Below are 16,194 nucleotides of genomic sequence, written 5' to 3' on the forward strand. Positions count from 1 at the left end.
ACAGTAGATCTTGATGTAAGTAGTGACTGGTTTTTATTCTGGTTTCTGTGCAAATAGCACAGCTTACATGTGAGTGCATAATAGAGTAACTGTGCTACATAGGTTTATGTGTTAATACTTTACATGGTTTTTTGCAATTTTGTATATTCTTGGTCTCTGAACAGCAGCCTCTTGAAGCTAGTAAAAGACTTCGTATTAATTCGTTTGGAAGAAGGGTCAGGCTCTGGAAGTTGTTGTTTGGGTTTTTGGTTTTGGGTTTTTTAAATGAATTAGAGTATTAAAACCATTCAGAAACCAAATCACTTAACTTGTATCTGAATGCAGTAACTTGTTTTGTGAAGTTTTGTTTTGAAGTACGAGTACTGTCTTATTTATGCGTGAAAGAACAATCTGAAAGAACTGAACTGTGCCTTTCTCACAGTAAATACACTCTTTTTGTAAGAAATGGTTACTTTCAGCTCACAAACAACATTAGTATCAATTTATATAATTTCTTTGTAACATATGCAAAAGATAATATAATATTCCATTATAGTATTATGATCATTGCTTGCATTTTCAAAACTTGTGGTTGCTATCAATGGGGCCAATTCTGAAGAAAAGTATCTCCAAAGCAGGTACCGGTATTAGTGAGAGATTTAAGGGACTTGGTGTTGTCATGTTGCAGGCCACAAACTATTGATGTTTTAGATTTAGTTCAGTAGTGTGGAATTGTCTTAAACTTTTTATACAAAATTAATTTTAGAAATCATCCTTTCATTTGGTGTAATCTTATTTTATTATAATTGGCGTAAGCTGGCTACCAAAAGTAGTAGGATGGATGACTGGTAATGACAGAACTGACAAATCTTAGCCAAATTATGTTCTAGGCAGTTTAGGTTCTAGGATCCATATTTTAGCACATTAATATCCGTACTTGGAAATACTGGAATCCTGCATCCTTTGCGTAGATAAACCTGCTTTAGAAAGTTTGCCCTGGACTTGGGCTATGGAAGTCTGCAGACTGAATTATTGCAAGCTGAGCAAGGCCAGAATAGGTGTGATCAGTTAGTGAATCTACTGAGGAATCAATTCCTTTGTCTGACCTGATGATTTTCTAGTTCTTGTTTCTGCTTGAAAAAATGCATTTTACCACTTACTGAAATTTTTTCTCCAAAGGGAAAGTTTAGCAAGGAAATACATATTTTCCAGGATTGCAGTAACTGTAGAAAAAGCATACTGACTGTTTCTCCTTTGAATTGTAGGTGGCAGGTTTCCTAGTTTTAGATCAATCCATACACAGTTACCATAACTTTTTGAGCTGTTTGTGTAACTCTTTGCCTTCAATGCAGCATTTAGTAATGACACACCGTTTATTGTATTTAAATTTAGATGATTTATAGCAAGGACTAGACAGGGGATTAACCTGAACTGAAAGAAGATTTCCTGAACTTTTAATTTGGCCTTACGAGAAGGTCTGTTGAAACATAAATGACTGTTGATAGTAATATTGGATAATGTGTATGTGTTTGAATCTACAGTGAAGATAAGCAGACAATGAAAAGATAATTAACTATGCAGTTTATTACTGTATAGTGAGACTATCAGAGGCCTAGTATGTTTCCATTTCATCAACTGGTTTTGTTACTGAATTACATAGTTTTCCAAAGTCTTTGACATTACAGACCATAGCCTGTATTACACAGATTACCAGCACAGGTTGCTGTAATTCCATCTCGGTGGAATATTTGGTAGGAAATAGTAGATTTCATAATGCCCCTGCAGAATTGAATATGGGAAACAGATTTGTTATATGTGAAGACAAAATAGTCTGTTAAGGGAGATGGACTCTGAATTTTAAATGTTTAGGTACGTTACACGTGTCAAGAAGTTCCCAAATGTAATTTATAACGGCATTGGTCCAAACTGTCTTGCCCTAGTCTTCCTCCTTGCCTTTATGCTTTGGTTTTCTTGGGAGAGAAACACATGGATAGATATATAGATATATATATATATATATACTGAAAGGAGAATGTTCTAAAATTGGACTAGATGATCTTTTGAGGTCCCTTCCAATCCCTAACGTTCTGTGATTCTGTGAAATGTTTCAAGGATCAAAATACTGATAGTGGTGAAGATAAAACCCCTAGATGAACTATGCATCGCAGATGCACTACGCTGATTGGTTTAAACTTAGCTAGTGTCATCTCCTGGATGCCTTGTTGACAGATATTTAACTTAAAAACCTAAATTCCTTAAGAGTTACTATGTAAAATTAGAATGATATGATTAGTCCATTTAGCATCTGTCTTTCTAGTTCTGTGTGTGTGTGTGTGTGTGTGTGTGTATATATGTATAGGGCATGCATGTGAGCACACGTGTATTTTGTGAGAACTCGTAGAAGTGTAAAAAGGTCAAAGCAGAGTTGATATGACACAGGACTGAGTGCTGCTGGAGGACTGTGAAGCTTCAGTAGACTAATATAGTTACTGTCCATTTATAGTTAAATTTATGTGATTATTTTAGTGATTTCTGTACCAGTGTCTGACCCTATGACAGACTTTCTTTTACTGTCTGCCAGTGTATCTTCCTATGTGCTTACTAATGTTCTCCATTCAATTAAAAGAGAAAAGGTCAAAGGTAAAATTCCATCTAAGGAAGTAAGGAGAAGGCTGATTTTGACATCTGGCCTGAGGGCGTTTTGGATTCCCATTCTGCTTTTGTGAACACATGTTACGCAAGGGACAGCTCTGTGCCAGAAAGGCATGCAGGATCATTGGAACTGTACTGATGTAAGTGCAATGGAGTTATGAAAAATACCAGTTTCAGAAGTAAAACCAACAGAGCATAAAGCTTAATCTTTATATGATGTGTCTTACACAGGTTTATATTTATGCATGACACTCGCACCCTAGGTAGTTTCAGAACTGGATTCTCTAAATACACAGCAACTTAAGTACATGGTTATATGGATAATCAAACTAAGTCTTTCACACCACCCCTAGGAAGTGGCCATGGGGAGGTGCTTTACCACCATTTTAGCTTGTACCTAGGAAAGTAGCATTGAGGCAGATCAAATTTGGAAAACCAAATTTGCCAAAGAGACTCAAAGAGCCATTAACCTCCCTTGAGTGGGTTTGAGAAGCTCAACCTGAAAGTTCCTTGGTGTGGAAGGAGGCGGTGGCACGTGGGGAGCTCTCCATGGTGCTCCAGACACTGAACCTGTTCTTGCAGGGCTGCAGTCAGCGGCTGCTCAAGCTGTTCCACCCGTGCTGCTGGTAGCGAGGTTCACAGGCTAGTAACTCTAAAATGTATTTTAAAACCTGACTCAGTCTCCAAGCGTCATGGAAGCTCTGTCATCTGAGAGAGACTAGCTCCTAATTCATCATTACAACTGAGAGTTAGTGCCTGAAATGCAGTGTGCAAAGAGGACAGTTTCATGAGGCACACTGGAAGGAGGTATAACTGCAGTAGTTTAAATGCTAATAAACGAGGCATGTAGCAGTGCGCGCCGATGTAGGCTACGTAATTAGACTGAGTATAAAATGAAATTATATTGTCTATGTATTGCAAAGTTCTCAAGAAGTGCTAGTTTCCATCACATAGACTTTGTATATGTGCAAAGAACCAACTTGTTACAAGTTTTTGTTTGCTTTTTTTTTTTTTAATCTTGGCTGACAAATCTGTGTTTTGTAAGAGCACTTTTTCCAACTTCAATCCTTTGCAGTTTGACTAAGCTATGAATAATTATATGGGTTGTATGACAGGGTAGAATTTTCATCTTTGGTGAAATTGCTGTTGGTGACTCTGGTGAAAATGGTTTTATTGCCTTTCAAGTACAGCTCATTCCAACTTGTGATGGTTTTGTTGCAGTTCTGGTTTGTTTTGGGTTTTTTTGTTCAAGTCACTGAGTAAAGTTCGAGTTACCTAATTGTGTTGTTGGAAGAAATGTTAGGTGAAAGGTTCTCTAGCTGTGTTCAGCAGTTACCTGGTTGATGTTTTCTTTACAATATTCACAATATAAGATACTACTTTTACATATTAGTTTGTTGGTGGGGTTTTTTTGGTTATGTCATGCCACAGTACACATTTTTGGAGGATTCTACTTAGCCCCATTCCATTTCATGTTGCCAGAAAACAGCCTATGCAGATTTTCTTTTAAATGATCAGTGTCTCTTTACAAAAATAATCAATAGGAAAATTATATTTCTTCAATGTGAACATTAGCTTTTGAGTCAGCAGATCAAATATTCAGTTTAATATAGCTGAATATTGAACTTAAGTTCTAAATGATAGTGTATGGTTTACCATAGTTCTGTATTTGTATTTGTATTTCTGGCAGATATGTGAATGGATTTGGGTCCAATCTGTAAAGTGCTGAGTATTCTATGACTGTTACAATACCAACTGTATATGATTGCTCCAACTCTTGGTTTTCATCTCTCATGTGATACTTAATATGTATCTTCTTAAGTTTATTTATTGATGTTTCATGTTTTTAAATTAACTTGTTCATTCATGTGTTTGAGGTGATTAATTTTGGCAGTATTGCATTTATTATGTTTGCCTGGCCCCTCAGTACATTGAATATTTGTGTTTGTGACCATCCAGTGTGGTGGAGGTCTTTTTTGTTGTTGAGTTGGGTTTTTTTCTTTTGGGGTTTGGTTTTGGGTTTTTTTGTTGTTTTTGGGGGTGGGGTTTTTTTCAGAATTCCTGGGTTTAGTTGCATCTTATTTGGTATATTGTTTATTTTCAAGTATCAGTTCTGTTTTAATAAATAAATGTAAAACACCACCAATGCTAATTTGCCACATGTTAACAATAAAGCAAATATGCCAATAAAACTTCTTTTTGTCCTGCTTTTTGTAGATAAATGTGAAATTGTCTTAAATAAAATAGTATAGGGGTTCAGCTCTATGAATATTGTGATATCTTTTTGGTCTCAAGTACACAATATATGATGTGAGGATCATCAACTATCTTCTCTTAGTGGTTGGGAGAAAACCACTTAGTTGGCCTTTTCAAATGATAGGGTTTTTTAATTGACTTGTGAAATGAGATTTGGATTCCTCAGTCATCTTGAGAATACTCTATACCAGATATTTAAATTAATGTGATCAGCTTATATATAGTTATTTTTTTATTTTTTTATTTTTTTTTCTTTTACTAAGGTTGTAAGGTATGATATATAACCTAAGCTTGATGTGGGTTTGTTCTCCTTCATGAGGTTAGAGCATGGTTTTGTTGATAAAATAATTATCAGAGAATCAGAATGGTTTGGGTTGGAAGGGATCTTTAAAATAATCTAGTCCAACCCCCCTGCCCATGGGCAGGGACACCTTGTGCTAGAGCAGTCTGCTCAAAGCCCCATCCAACCTGGCCTTGAACACTTCCAGGGAGGGAGGCATCTACAGTTTCTCTGGGCAACCTGTTCCAGTGTCTCACCACCATCACAGCAAATAATTATTTCCTCATATTTAACCTAAATCTACCCTTTTTTCGTTTGAAACCATTACCCCTTGTCCTATTACTGCAGGCCCTTTTAATAAGTCCCTCTCCATCTTTTGTGTAGGTCCCCTTGAAGTACTGGAAGACTGCTTTTAACATCCCCCTGGAGTCTTCTCTTCTCCAGGCTGAACCACCCCAACTCTCAGCCTGTCCTCATAGGATAGGTGCTCCAGCCCCCTGATCATCATCGTGGCCCTCCTCTGGACTTGCTCCAACAGGTCCATGTCCTCCTTATGTTGGGGCCCCAGAACTGGATGCAGTACTCCAGGTGGGGTCTCACCAGAGAAGAGGGGTAGAATCACCTCCCTTGACCTGCTGGCCACACTTCTTTTGCTGCAGCCCAGGATGTGGTTGGCTGCCTGGGCTGCAAGCGCACATTGATGGTTCTTGTTGAGCTTCTTATCAACCAACACCCCCAAGTCCTTCTCCTCAGGACTGCTCTTAATTCGTTCTCCACCCAGCCTGTATTTATGCCTGGGATTGTCCCCACCTATGTGCAGAATGTCATACTTGGCCTTATTGAACTTCACAAGGTACACACAGGCCCACCTTTCAAGCCTGTCAAGGTCCCTCTGTATGGCATCCCTTCCCTCCAGCTGTTGACCACAGTTCTTCTGAGTGCAACCATCCAGTCAATTCCTTATCCACTGAGTGGTCCATTTATAAAGTCTCTGCTTCTAGAATTTAGAGACAAGGATGTGCAGGACAGTGTCTAATGGCTTGCACAAGTTCAAGTAGATTAAGCAAAAAAAAAAAGCAGAAACTGTTTTCCTGTAAAGTTCACTTATGTGAGCAGAAATCAGAATATGGATTTGGGTTCCTGATTTTTATTTTTTGGCTAAGTACAGATGAGTAGAGACCAATTCCTTTCTTCTCTTTTTAGGGAAAAGTTCCTCCCACTGGGCTCTTTTGTTTACTCACCATACTTTCTTCAGAGGAAGACAGATACATGGTCCCTTCATTCTGATGAAATTCATTTATGAGCCAAGAGTCTGCAAAATCTCTCTTCATTGCTGAGATTCTGTGATAGCGCTCATGCTGGCTTCCTCTTTATTCTAGTTCACCGTGAACCATTCCAATCAGATAGCAGGAGAAAACAATCAAGCAAAACAAACAAAAAAACCCCAAAACCTAAGTAGCTGCTGAATGAAATCTATCATAAAGCCAACATCTCTTTGGCTCAGCACAAAGATAAAAGAGATGGAACTGGAAGGAAACACATAACTAGCCAGGAGATGTTTGCTCCTGCATCTTTAGCTAAAAAACTACAGCTGTAAAGACCTGTTTGCTGGTGTAAAGTAAGATTTGAACATTCTCTTCCAGTGACCTTCCTTGAGCTGGCTTCCTGAACACCAAAATTTCTTCTGTCTCATTATAAATCACAAACCTAACTCATTCTTGCTATTAGAAATGTTCAACATTATCTTGCTCGCAGGGGTTAGTCAGCCCTTTCTGCTTTCTCATAATCTCTTGCAACAATATGCTAGAATTAAGACAATTTGGGTATTTTAATTAGAATCGTATGACTCCAATTCTTATTTAAATACCAAAATTGTCTTCGTCACCTTCCCATAAATTCCATGTATTGCTAAATCATAGGTTTGACCTACTCATATTCCTTCTTTGCAGTGGCTAAACAAATAAAAGTGGCAGGGAGGTAGGTGTGGTGGAGATACTCTGCAAGGTTTTCTTTCCTTCACCAGTTCCTACAGAGCAGTTTATTGTCACATTTGTAATTTCAGGAGAGACCAAAGAAGTTTCTCAAATGGAAGGAACAAATCAGAGCCCAAGGCACTGTGTTTAGCAGCTAGTCTGCATGTAAGTGGTTACTCAGGAAATTTGGTAATGAGAATCAGGCAGGCAGAATATTTATTAGGAGAAGCAATCAGAAAAAAAAAAAAAACGTTTCATAATCACTCAATTTACATTTCTGCTCTGGATCTAACCCTGGTGTTTCCCCAGGATAGGCCTGTATTTGCCTCAAGATTTAAGTTGTAGGCAGCTGCTGAAGTCATTAAAGCTGACTGAACTTCCAGTTTTGTAGTAGCTAATGTTGCATCTGTGTGTTTTTCTTTTAATTCCCACTGACCTTTCCTTGCCAAGTGGTTATTAGGAAACAAATTTTGGCTTTGAACTGTTCCTGAATTTCCAAAAAAAAGCAACTGTTCTCCAGTCCCGGACAAACTCAATCCTCAGTCTCCTAGGGCTTACTTCAGTAGAAGGGATTTCCAGAGAAGTCCTTACAGCAATGGCTACATCTCCTATCTGCAGTATGATACTGGGAAATGGTTTTCCCTTTCCTATTAGGCAGAAGAGTTATGGGTTGGGTTTGGAGCTATTACTCCTGCCTCAAGAAGTCTCTTCACTATAAATAGATGGAGGGGTGGAAGGGGTGTATTCCAGGAAAGCATAACAGTATGATGTCCCTCCCTTTTAGCAGTAGGGTGTGCTGGGTTTCACGGATTCAGTACAGCAGATCTTGTTCCAGTCAAAGGAGATCTATACAGTTCTTTGAAGTACATGCCACAATTTTTTCAAGTCTTTGTTCTGAATACCAAAAAAATTTCAGAGCAGTTCTACAGAAAATTTCTTTTAGCACAGACAAAACAGTATATGATACCTTATTCTGAACCAGGAAGTAACAAGCTGACTTAACTAAAGGTTTCCCAAAATGCTTAGTATGGCAAATACCAGGAATGGTATGGAAGTGTCTACCTAAAGCCAGGTTACAAGCACCTAAGAAATAGATATTTTATAATGTGAAGTCCTAAGCAGCTGGAGGTTCCATTACCAGCCATGCCTTTAATAACTAGCTGTGAAACAAAGCTAAAAAGGGAACTCAAAAAGTCAACAGCCCAATTCTATAGAAGACAAATATTTTATTATCAATGGAGTTATAATATCAAAGTAAGAAACTGCAAAAGAGTTATAAACAACTATAAAAATACTTCTATTTATTAAAAATTAAATATGAACACTTTATTAGTTAAATGCCAATATATTATTCTCTGAAAATATTCACATATTTTAAGTCATGTTTGTCTAACATGTTAAACACATTATATAAAACAATTGTGTATAGGAAATCACAATCGAAAGGTAAGAAATTCTAGCTCCTCCTGCAGCTAACTAGGATAACCAAATACATAAAGCTAGTGCTGTTTCCAGTCAGCTGAACAAAGGTACATTCAGGCATCTCCTTTTTCGCCTTCCATAGATCTCGCTGTCTTGCCTCTACTTCAGCCAGTAGGTGTGTGCTACATTGCTCAAAAATCAGTACCCTCCCTAAGTTTTTCAAAAAGGTAACCTTTTCCCTATTTTCCAAACCTAAATCAGCTTGCAGACCCACTAGATACCCACACTGAAAACATTACTGCATCAGCAGAACAGACCCAAGATCAGCTGCTTGTTTGGCAAATTGTTCCTTCTGCTCTTTGATGCATTTTGTATAGATATAAAGAAACCAGCTACTTTTCCACAGTTTTCTTCACCTGCAGCTTCTAAGATGGTTTTATAAATTGCAGTAAACATGTAAGTAGACTGCTTTCATGTGACGGTATTATAAAGTTACTTTAAAGATCAAAGAATTCAAAGTAGTTTCCAGAAGGTGGGACACAGCCTTCTGCAGAGGTCTTTGTTTCAAACCTTGGTCTTTTATTTCCACTTCTCAGACTTCAGCAGCTTGGTTTAGCTGTTTCTGTTTATTCTGTCTCCAGGAACAAGGTACAGATCACAATTCTGACACATAGGGTTCTTGGAAGCGAGCACAGTTACTTGAAGAATGCATATAAAATGCAAAGATACCAAGTAATGCCACTTCAAAAGGAAAGAGCAGGATTCATCTGGAATCACCTGGAAATTAATTTTTCAAACTTATTCCAGCAGGATCGAAGGCTAGATATATTTTCTTTCAGTTCACAAAATTCTTGGTTGCATTTCCTTTTGGACTGTTCACCTGTTTCTGCATCTTCTCTATTATGTGTATTTACCTTCATGCAAACCTGAAAAAGAACCTGCAAAAGTTTGTATTTTTAGCTGGGAAGTGCTTATTCTTTTCATACAGACATATTTTTTAAAAAGCCTGATTCCACTACATCTCAATAAGTAATGGTAATTAAGCTGGGGAGCTGGGCTGCTCACACAACACGCTGTGGCAGAACACGCCCTGCATCAGCTCCCACTCAGCACACCCCTGTGGCCACCCCTGCCCATTGGACTGGGGAAACGCAGCTTTAGCGCCCAGCAAATATGGACAGCTGAAACCTGTGTGTGAAACTGAGAACATGCACATCCTCTGTCAGTGGCTTGAAATTTATCCTCCATTATTTGAAGGACTGGAAAAATAAAGCAAATTAATTTGGGACTCATACTTCAAAAAGATATGTGTGTGGTGCCTTGAAACTGCTGAAACAAGACAGATCTATTCCCAGGGGCTGGTGCTGTGGCGTAGTGTTCAGGGCCTTACCCACAGACAAGACCATGGTTCTTGTCCGTATTTCATGGCTGTTCGTGGTTTTTACCAAATTACTTTAATTGGTCTTTAAATAAAACTGGGCAACCACGAGGTTAGGTAGGAGTTTCCAAGAATGACACTGTTTCACTTCTATGATTTAACTGGGATACCTTTTACGGTAAGGCAAACATTGGACTCATGACAGGTGGCTAAGCAAAATATAGACACCAACACTACTTTGAAGATCTAGTCCTAGATTATAAGAGTTTCTCCATTTCAAGGAAAAAAAAGTAAGTTAAACACAGCCTTCAATCTAACTCTTTAAGCCAATCAAAGAATTATAGCCTTTGGTACCTATGGGTAGGCTTTTTGATGTTGGTCAATATTTTTGTGTTCAATAGGTGACTGTGAGCCACGCTTAAAAGAAAGTTCTTCCTTTGCTCTGGTAGTCTGTAGATCATTTTGCTAGATTTGAGTGACATTCTGCCAATGACTAACATTTTCATATCTAACCATTCTTGCTGAGTTTGATACATTGTGGTTAAAGTGAAGATCAAAGGGACTGTGGAAAAGAAAGAAACTCCCACTAACTGTTTGTTAAAATAAACCAAGTTAAACACTAATCTTAGGGTAGAACCCCAATGAGAAGTAACAAATACGATTTTATATGCTAGAGAAGTTAAAGGCCTGCTTTGCATAAGTGTGACCTTTGTCTTTTACTGGAGAATTAACTCAGGTATTTCAGTACTGAACCAGAGTATGTATTATATATATTTTCCCTATAGACTTCCAGATCATTGTCTTAGTCTTTGCACTGGGCTTAATGTCTGTTACAAGGCATATGATATACAGAGCAAAATTTGTTATGTGTATAACATGTGCATGATAGTTGTACCTGTGAGAGGAAGGAATGACAGTCTGTGTTGAAGAGCTCTAAGGAATAACTCACGTACTTCCAGTAAACTGTGGACCAACACTGTCACTCACCTTTTCTTTTTTATGTCTTTCACATTTGCACTGTAGAACCTGTAACGTCCCACATGAGACTAATGCTGCTTTCCATCTAAAGTCTTTGCTGATTTTTTGCTTATGAAAGAATCTGAGCATGTTGCATGCCATACTCTGTAGTGATTCTATTTCCTGTAAAGAAAGCAAGAAAAATATGTCCTGAAAAGTCTGTGCACCATTAATTCTTTATAATGTTGGTTTGTCTTTAAAAAAAACCAAACTGAATCAGTTACCATTAGTTTCCTTTGCTTTCATAGTGCCAATCATTTCCAATAAAACACATGACTGCCTGCCATCTCTTCAAAATATTTAAAGTATCAATTTATAGCAGGAATAATAATACACTGAAGATGTTAGGGAGAAATCGTAGCTGTATGGAAATCAGCTGATACAGTTCGGAAAACAGTGAATGATTTTTGGAGTCAGTCCTTTTATGAAGTCATGATAAAATTTGCAGCAACAGCTGACAATCAGGCTTTCTGTCATTTGAAATCTGCCCAAACTATTGCTATTAAGGCTTTCAGATCTGAAGCGAAAAGCTTAGCTAATATGATTTTCTGTAGAAAAATGAAAACAGATGTTGGGAAATGTTTATGTTTACTTCCACTGGCAAAATAAAATAAGTTTTCTATATTATTTTGGATTAAAAATGTAAAGGAATCTTGATAGTGGGGGGGCGAAGCATTTCTTGGATATGGGATTGCTTAATATTTTAATTTTTAAAATATCAATTTACTTGATGAATGGTGTGATTCCAAATTCAAAGAAGGAACAACCCTGAATATCATGATTTGACTATTAAAAGGTAATACTGCTCTCTATCACAATAAGTTATTCAGGGACTAGACGGTATAAAGAACCCATTTCAGTTTGTATTCTCCTAAGTAAATTTGGAGAAATTAAATTTTACCTGAGTATCATTGCAGAAAAACACTTTGCTATTTTCATGTTTTTTATTCTTGCAGCACCTGTCGCGATACTCTGCAGACGTATTTACCTGTAAAATATCATATATGTTTAAACATAGAAGTACTTTTTATCAAGTGAGCCAAGTTTCTCACTAACAACTGACAACATCAACAGTATATTGTTCTGGAGCATCTCCTCAGGTGTAGTAGGGTCAGTGTACAATTCTGAGCTCTTCCTTGGCAACCAGGCAAAGAAAACCCAAACCAGCTGCAATTTCTAAAGGTATTCACAGAATCATAAAAAATTACAGAATGGCTGAGGTTGGAAGAGGCCTCTTGAAGTCACCTGGTCCAACCACCCTGTTCAAGCAGGGCCACCCCGAGCCAGTTGCCCAGGACCGTGTCCAGGTGGCTTTTGAGTATCTCCAAGGATGGAGAATCCACAAGCTCTCTGGGCATCTTGTGCCAGTTCTCAGTCACCTTCACAGTGAAAAAGTGCTTCTGGATGTTCAGAGGGAGCCTCCTGTGTCGCAGTAGTGCCCATTGCCTCTGGTTCTGTCACTGGGCACCCCTGAAAAGAGCCTGGCTGTGTCGTCTTTGCACCCTCCCTTCAGGTGAGATTCTCCCTGAGCCTTCTCCAGGCTGAACAGTCCCAGCTCTCTCAGCCTTTCTCTACTGGACACATGCTCCAGTCTCCTGATTATCTTCATGGCCCTTTGCTGAAATCTCTCCAGTAGCTCCATATGTCTCTCGTACTGGGGAGTCCAGAACTGGACACAAATCTATTAATTTTAAACATTCATATTCTATCAAATTACTTGGTTCTTTGACATTTTAAATGTACAGGAATATTTAAATCTTACACAGACATCAAATACAATGTTTGTCAATGTTTGTCTCAATGAATACATGCTCCAGACAAATACATGCCCCCGCAAATATATTTTATCACTCACTTTGCATATGCATTAACATAACATATCCTAAGAAATATCACTTGCTCTCCCCAACAGGTCCATGTCCTTATGTTGGTGGCCCCAGAGCTGGGCACAGTACTCCAAGTGGGGTCTCACCAGAGTAGAGTACAGGAGTAGAATCACCTGTCTCAACCTGCTGGTCACACTTCTTTTGATGCAGCCCAGAATACACTTGGCCTTCTGGGCTGCAAGCTGACATTGCCGGCTCGTGTTCAGCTTCTCATCAACCAACACCCCCAAGTCCTTCTCCTCGGGGCTGCTCTCAATCCATTTTCCACTCAGCCTGTATCTGTGCTTGGGATTGCCCCGATCCATGTGCAGGGCCTTGCACTTGGCCTTATGCATGAGGTTGACATAGGCCCACCTGTATCTGTGGCTTCATTTGCTGACTGCTAAGGGATTTACCCACTCTGACTTCCTCAGATCATCTTTAGTATAATGTACAGTAACCATTTCTGAAGAGAGTTTATTGGCAATGACTAAAGCAACCTAAGGGAAATCTGGGCCTTAGAAAAGGCATTAGTGAAAATCAAATTAACTTAAGAAGTTCTAGTATATAACCCACTAGTCATCTACATAACTGACTCCAATCATGAGGCTGAGGGACTGAAAGTTACTGACTTTGGTTTTGGAATTGCAGGAAAGTGCCTCATGGGCAGCTGCTATCACCCAAACAGTACTGTCCATAATACTTGCTGTTAAGTTATAGTGGCAAGACTATACACCAATTTTACATAGAAGACAAATTAATCTCTCTTAAATTCTGAAAAATAAAGACAAGAAAATCAAGACACTTGCACAGTAGTTGCTTGTACCTGCCTATTCTAGAAAGTAACAGCTTCAGAGTTCAGTATATTCCCATTACTTTTCACAAACATTTACTCATTAATGTTTTATTTATTTGGTTGTTAATTTAATTGGGTAACAGTTCTAGTTCTCATAGAGTCTCTTAAAAATCTATCTCCTAAAAAACTGTAACATCTATTAGAATATAAAAGAGAAAGACTTCCAAAATGTATCTGGAAGAAGGGCATTGCTCCTTTCAAATCCTCGATGGCACCCTGGGGCATCAAGCTTCATCCTGCAATTGGGCGGTGGCAAGTCATTGCCACCTCCAGCCCGGGACACCTCCAGGTTCCCTGAACCTGCAGCTCCAGCACAGCTGGGATGTGCCTCATGGCTCTCCACCACAGGAAGACTGCAGTCTCTGCCTCCCAGAGGCTGCCATGTTCTTTCCCCTTATAGGCCAGCTATCTTATAACTGCTCACCAAGAGGGTTTATTTTTATTCTCTAGTAAACACTTGTCTTTGCCAGAAATAAAAAGATATAACTAAAGGGGCCACTTATCTGTTCTAATATGGCCGTGAATATTTTCCCTAATTCTGGTGCCTTGTTCAGGATAAGGTAATTTATCTATGGAGAAGTAAATTTCTTTCTTCATGATCTCAACAAAGACAACACTATTAGAATGTTTTTGAGGATCAAATAATCATTCTCTGACCCTAAAGGTATTCTGTATCCAGATAAGGGTGCATGTGTCTTGGTAGAGAAAGACTGGAAACCACTGGCATAATGCTCTGAAGGATGGTGATGGATCATAGGCATGAAGAAATATAAAGGCTCCTGACTTCACCTTTGGAAAAGCACTATATATCACTTGTATTTCATACAAATAGATCTTGATTTAAGACACAATGGTGAGTTCTCATTTAGTGACAAAGTGTCAGAAAAATCCCATTTTCGTATAAATGCCTCTGCTAATCCAACCATTGAAAGTGCTCTTGACAGATTAATTTAATTGTTAGTAATTCATGATGAAGAGTTGGAAGGTAGGTTTGGGGCATGGATCGGTAAACTATTATGATACTGTTTTGCAAAGCTGTAATAAATGTGGCTGCTAAAGCCATAGTGGAGGAGATTTACAACTGAGAAAGTTATGTTTTTCTCTGCTGCCGTCTAGAAAAGTTGACTCTGTTGGATAAACAGGATATATTAATAAGTAAAATACAAATAAACTTATATTGGTTTATGAATTTTGTGTCTCTGTGCATTTGTATTCAATGAACAATGTAAAACTTTAGTCAAGAAGTGTACAATTAGTAAACAAATTACAGATTTTGTAATGCTTTCTTCCCTTGACAAGAAGATTAAACAGAAGTAGTCACGCAATTACTTCACAAAAGAGTACTTTTTAATATAATACGTTATACTATTTAGGGCCAAATGGTACTTGTGTCTAACTACAGGGTGCACAGGCACAAATACCTGTGTTACAGTATTTGTACATGCAAATAGGCAGCATTGACAGATTTCAGAGATTTTAAAGAGAGTGAATATTCACACCCTGTCAAATAAACCCACCATTCCAGGATAATGTGATATTTTAAACGGGCCTTTTATTATATGTTAATATTAAAGCTTTTTATTAATTATTATTTGCTACCATCTAAAAATAATCAACAGTTTTTGAAAGTCCAAGAGCTATTACCTACCAGCTCATCAACGTCATGGCTTAGTACATTCTCATACTTCACACGGATTTCTGTTGTTTTATTTCTCATTGCACAACTAGATGAATTCACTGGAGACAGAACAAGGAGCAGTGGCAGAACCCGGAAGATAGATCTAAAAAAGGCTGCATTACAACAAGAGTAGTTAGGTACATATTAAATACCATAGAGTGTCAGTTGTATTAACAAACATATTCTGTAATCTGTTTAAATAGTTTAAAAGGAATCTTTGTACAACCAAATGACTTGTGCCTTGAGGGAAGGATTCAGATCCAGATTAAGACACTATTTGAGTGTCTAAATTCTCTCATGCTCACGGATGATTTAGCCAGTGTGGTTAAGAGCCGACAGCTATTGAGCTGACCAGGCACTTGGTGTCTACCAAATTCATCTCCAGGCTTCACTGCAAACATTGATGAGGTCTCTCCATTGACCATAACCAGACCATAGCCACCTAGTACATATGCAGACAAGTGTCTTAATCCAGAACTTAATCCCATCCTAATTATCATTTTTTCATACGATAAATTCTACAAATGCCCATGAACACATCTTTACATCAAAAGTGTGTCTAAACACATTTTCAGGTTGACAAAATGTACAAATCCATACTAGTGGCCATAACATGAGATAAGGTGGCAATACACCCTTCTCTGCAAGAATTTTGCAGTCTTTTGTAGGAAATCTCACTGCCCATCACTTTATTTCTCCCTTCAGTGGGCCATTTTGCTTTTCTAAGACCCCTGGTCTGCTGTCCTTGCTTGACATCCAGGAAAATAGGAGGATGGAAGGTTTGGGAAAAAAAACCAGAGCGAGAAATTTAGGTTGCAGGATTTGCAAAGGTCACAGG

The 16,194-nt window shown here is 38.3% G+C and overlaps 1 protein-coding gene across 1 annotated transcript; it reads right to left on the minus strand.

Moving 5' to 3' along the window:
• Positions 1 to 9,335: 9,335 nt before the first annotated feature.
• LOC104535323 (interleukin-7-like) lies at positions 9,336 to 15,844 on the minus strand. Its single transcript, XM_010187686.1, has 5 exons — positions 15,709 to 15,844; positions 15,327 to 15,469; positions 11,859 to 11,945; positions 10,928 to 11,080; positions 9,336 to 9,488 (listed from the first exon to the last, which is right to left on the minus strand). Exons 1-5 carry the CDS (start codon positions 15,842 to 15,844, stop codon positions 9,336 to 9,338), a joined length of 672 nt encoding a protein of 223 aa, XP_010185988.1.
• Between the last annotated feature and the right edge of the window lie 350 nt (positions 15,845 to 16,194).

Source organism: Mesitornis unicolor, unplaced genomic scaffold, assembly GCF_000695765.1.
Source record: "Mesitornis unicolor isolate BGI_N332 unplaced genomic scaffold, ASM69576v1 scaffold3477, whole genome shotgun sequence".
Lineage (NCBI taxonomy): Eukaryota > Metazoa > Chordata > Aves > Mesitornithiformes > Mesitornithidae > Mesitornis > Mesitornis unicolor.

What these genes read in the sequence shown, in the direction of transcription:
- LOC104535323 (XM_010187686.1), bottom strand. Translation starts at nt 15,844, where the DNA reads ATGGGATTAAGTTCTGGATTAAGACACTTGTCTGCATATGTACTAGGT. An exon ending in GCCATGACGTTGATGAGCTG is followed by an intron (nt 11,946 to 15,326) that starts GTAGGTAATAGC and finishes GATATTTTACAG; the next exon opens with GTAAATACGTCTGCAGAGTA. An exon ending in AAAGACATAAAAAAGAAAAG is followed by an intron (nt 9,489 to 10,927) that starts GTGAGTGACAGT and finishes GTTCTTTTTCAG; the next exon opens with GTTTGCATGAAGGTAAATAC.